The sequence below is a fragment of the Bison bison genome, unplaced genomic scaffold (genome assembly GCF_000754665.1).
Source record: "Bison bison bison isolate TAMUID 2011002044 unplaced genomic scaffold, Bison_UMD1.0 scf7180017864379, whole genome shotgun sequence".
NCBI lineage: Eukaryota > Metazoa > Chordata > Mammalia > Artiodactyla > Bovidae > Bison > Bison bison.
This window is the reverse complement of record NW_011494951.1, coordinates 3,365,455-3,367,304: the sequence shown is the minus strand read 5'-3', so window position 1 is coordinate 3,367,304 and position 1,850 is coordinate 3,365,455. Positions and strand designations below refer to the sequence as shown.

Sequence of the window (1,850 nt, the reverse complement as noted above, 5' to 3'; positions counted from 1 at the left end):
TGTTAGCCTTTTTTGTGTCCCCCCTGCCCTATACACTTTTGTTGTTCAGTCACCAAGTCATGTCCAACTCTTTGCCATCCCTTGGACTGCAGCACGCCAGCCTCCCCTGTCTTTCACCATCTCCTGGAGTTTGCTCAAGTTCATGTCCATTGAGTCGGTGTTGCTATCTAACCATCTCATCCTCTGCTGCCCTCTTCTCCTTCTGCCTTCAATCTTTCCTAGCGTCAGGGTATATATATTCATTCACCCATGCTAAAGCTTAACCACCACGAGGGCCCTTACTTGGTCTGTCCTGTTGGCCTCTTGTTCCCTGGACCTCGGAGCAGAGTGCGGTGCACGGTAGGCTGGTCACCCTGCATTGTCATCTACAGATACCGAAACTGCAGGATACGGGGGATCTTTGCCTATGATACAAGTTACTTGTATCATCTTTGACAAGATACAAGTTACTTGGATTTTATCGTCACCCTTTTCTTCCATACCTTGTCTGTCATGTTAGCACTCGAGGCCCAGGAGGGGACATGGTGATGGGGTGTGATAAGCTTCCGACCAGTGGGCAGAGTCTTGGGATCACTCCTGGCCTCCCCACATGTAACTGTGAGCTCATCACACCCAATCCTGAGCCTGGATTCTGGAGTCAGACAGCAGGGGTCCCACGTTGTCCCAGTTCTGCTGCTTGTCTGTAAGGGGAGCACCATCCAGCTCTGATGACCCGTCATTCTTCTGAAAGAGCAGGGGTTGGAGGTGGTCACTGATTAGGGCCAGCCATCCCAGAGAGGAGCCAGGGGCAAACACCTTTGAGACTCGATGACTTTCCACTGGGTGTGTTCGTCTCAGAAATGGAGGTTGCTTAAGAGCCTCCCTGAGACGGCCAGGGGGAGCTGTCACAGAGAAGCCTCTGTCCCCCAGAGGGCTGAGCCAAGGGCCGAGAGCCAGGCGCCGCGCTGCTCAGCTGAGGGCCAGCTAGGCCCGTGAGCCATCATGGTGTTCTCTCCCTGCAGGTCCTCCGATGGCCGTCCCAGCGCCTGCCTCCTCGGGGCCATGGCCCGGCTGCGCTCCCAGCTCCGGGCCCGCCTCCCTCGAGCACCCCCAGCTCCCGTCCGGAGCCCCTCTGCCTGGCGCTGGGTCGGGGGAGTCCTCCTGGGCCCCCTGGTTCTGAGTAAGTGCCCCCGCCTCAGCCTTGTGGCACTGTGTGAGGCAGAAGAGGCCCCCCTGGCCCGCTCCAGACCCCGTGTCCTGGAGCCCCGCTTTAACTGGACGCTCTTCTGGCAGTTTCTGCGCCCCCACCTGCTGGTCCTGGGGGCAGCCATCGTGGTGAGGTCTTCTCCCGCCCCGCCTCCCAACACCAGGGAAGGGAAGGATACACCCCTGGTTTGCAGAAGCCCCCCAGCCAGGGCCGCATGGGGACAGCTTTCCTGCCGGGCTGAGTCTCAGAGACCTGGGGCCGCTGGCATGGGGACACGGCCGAGGGTCCCTTGGAGGACCTGCACAGGGTGGCTGGGGTACAGGGTCCAAGGGTCCCCAGGGGCTGGTGGCTGGGTTTTCCTTTCTGAGAGATATAGGAACCCCCACAGCGGGGGCATCAGTGAGAGAGGAAGGTTCAGGGACCGGGTAGAGGTGGTCCCCCTCTGACCGGCTGCCCCCACCCCCAAGCTGGCCCTGGGCGCGGCCTTGGTAAACGTGCAGATCCCCCTGCTCCTGGGGCAGCTGGTGGAGATCGTGGCTAAGTACACGAGGGACCACGCGGGTAGCTTCCTGACGGAGTCCCGGAGCCTCAGCACCCACCTGCTCCTCCTCTACGGCCTCCAGGTACCGCAGGAGGGAGGGCTGGGGGGCCTGCCGCCCCCGCG

General features: G+C 60.8%; 1 protein-coding gene across 1 annotated transcript in view; it reads left to right on the top strand.

The window, feature by feature from the left end:
• The window catches only part of ABCB8 (ATP-binding cassette, sub-family B (MDR/TAP), member 8), a 17,742-nt gene that overhangs the window by 4,056 nt on the left and 11,836 nt on the right, over positions 1-1,850 (top strand). Inside the window, exons 2-3 of the mRNA XM_010857363.1 lie at positions 1,002-1,314; positions 1,654-1,809. Coding sequence (XP_010855665.1) covers positions 1,002-1,314; positions 1,654-1,809 — 469 coding nt within the window. The remainder of the gene's footprint in view (positions 1-1,001; positions 1,315-1,653; positions 1,810-1,850) is intronic.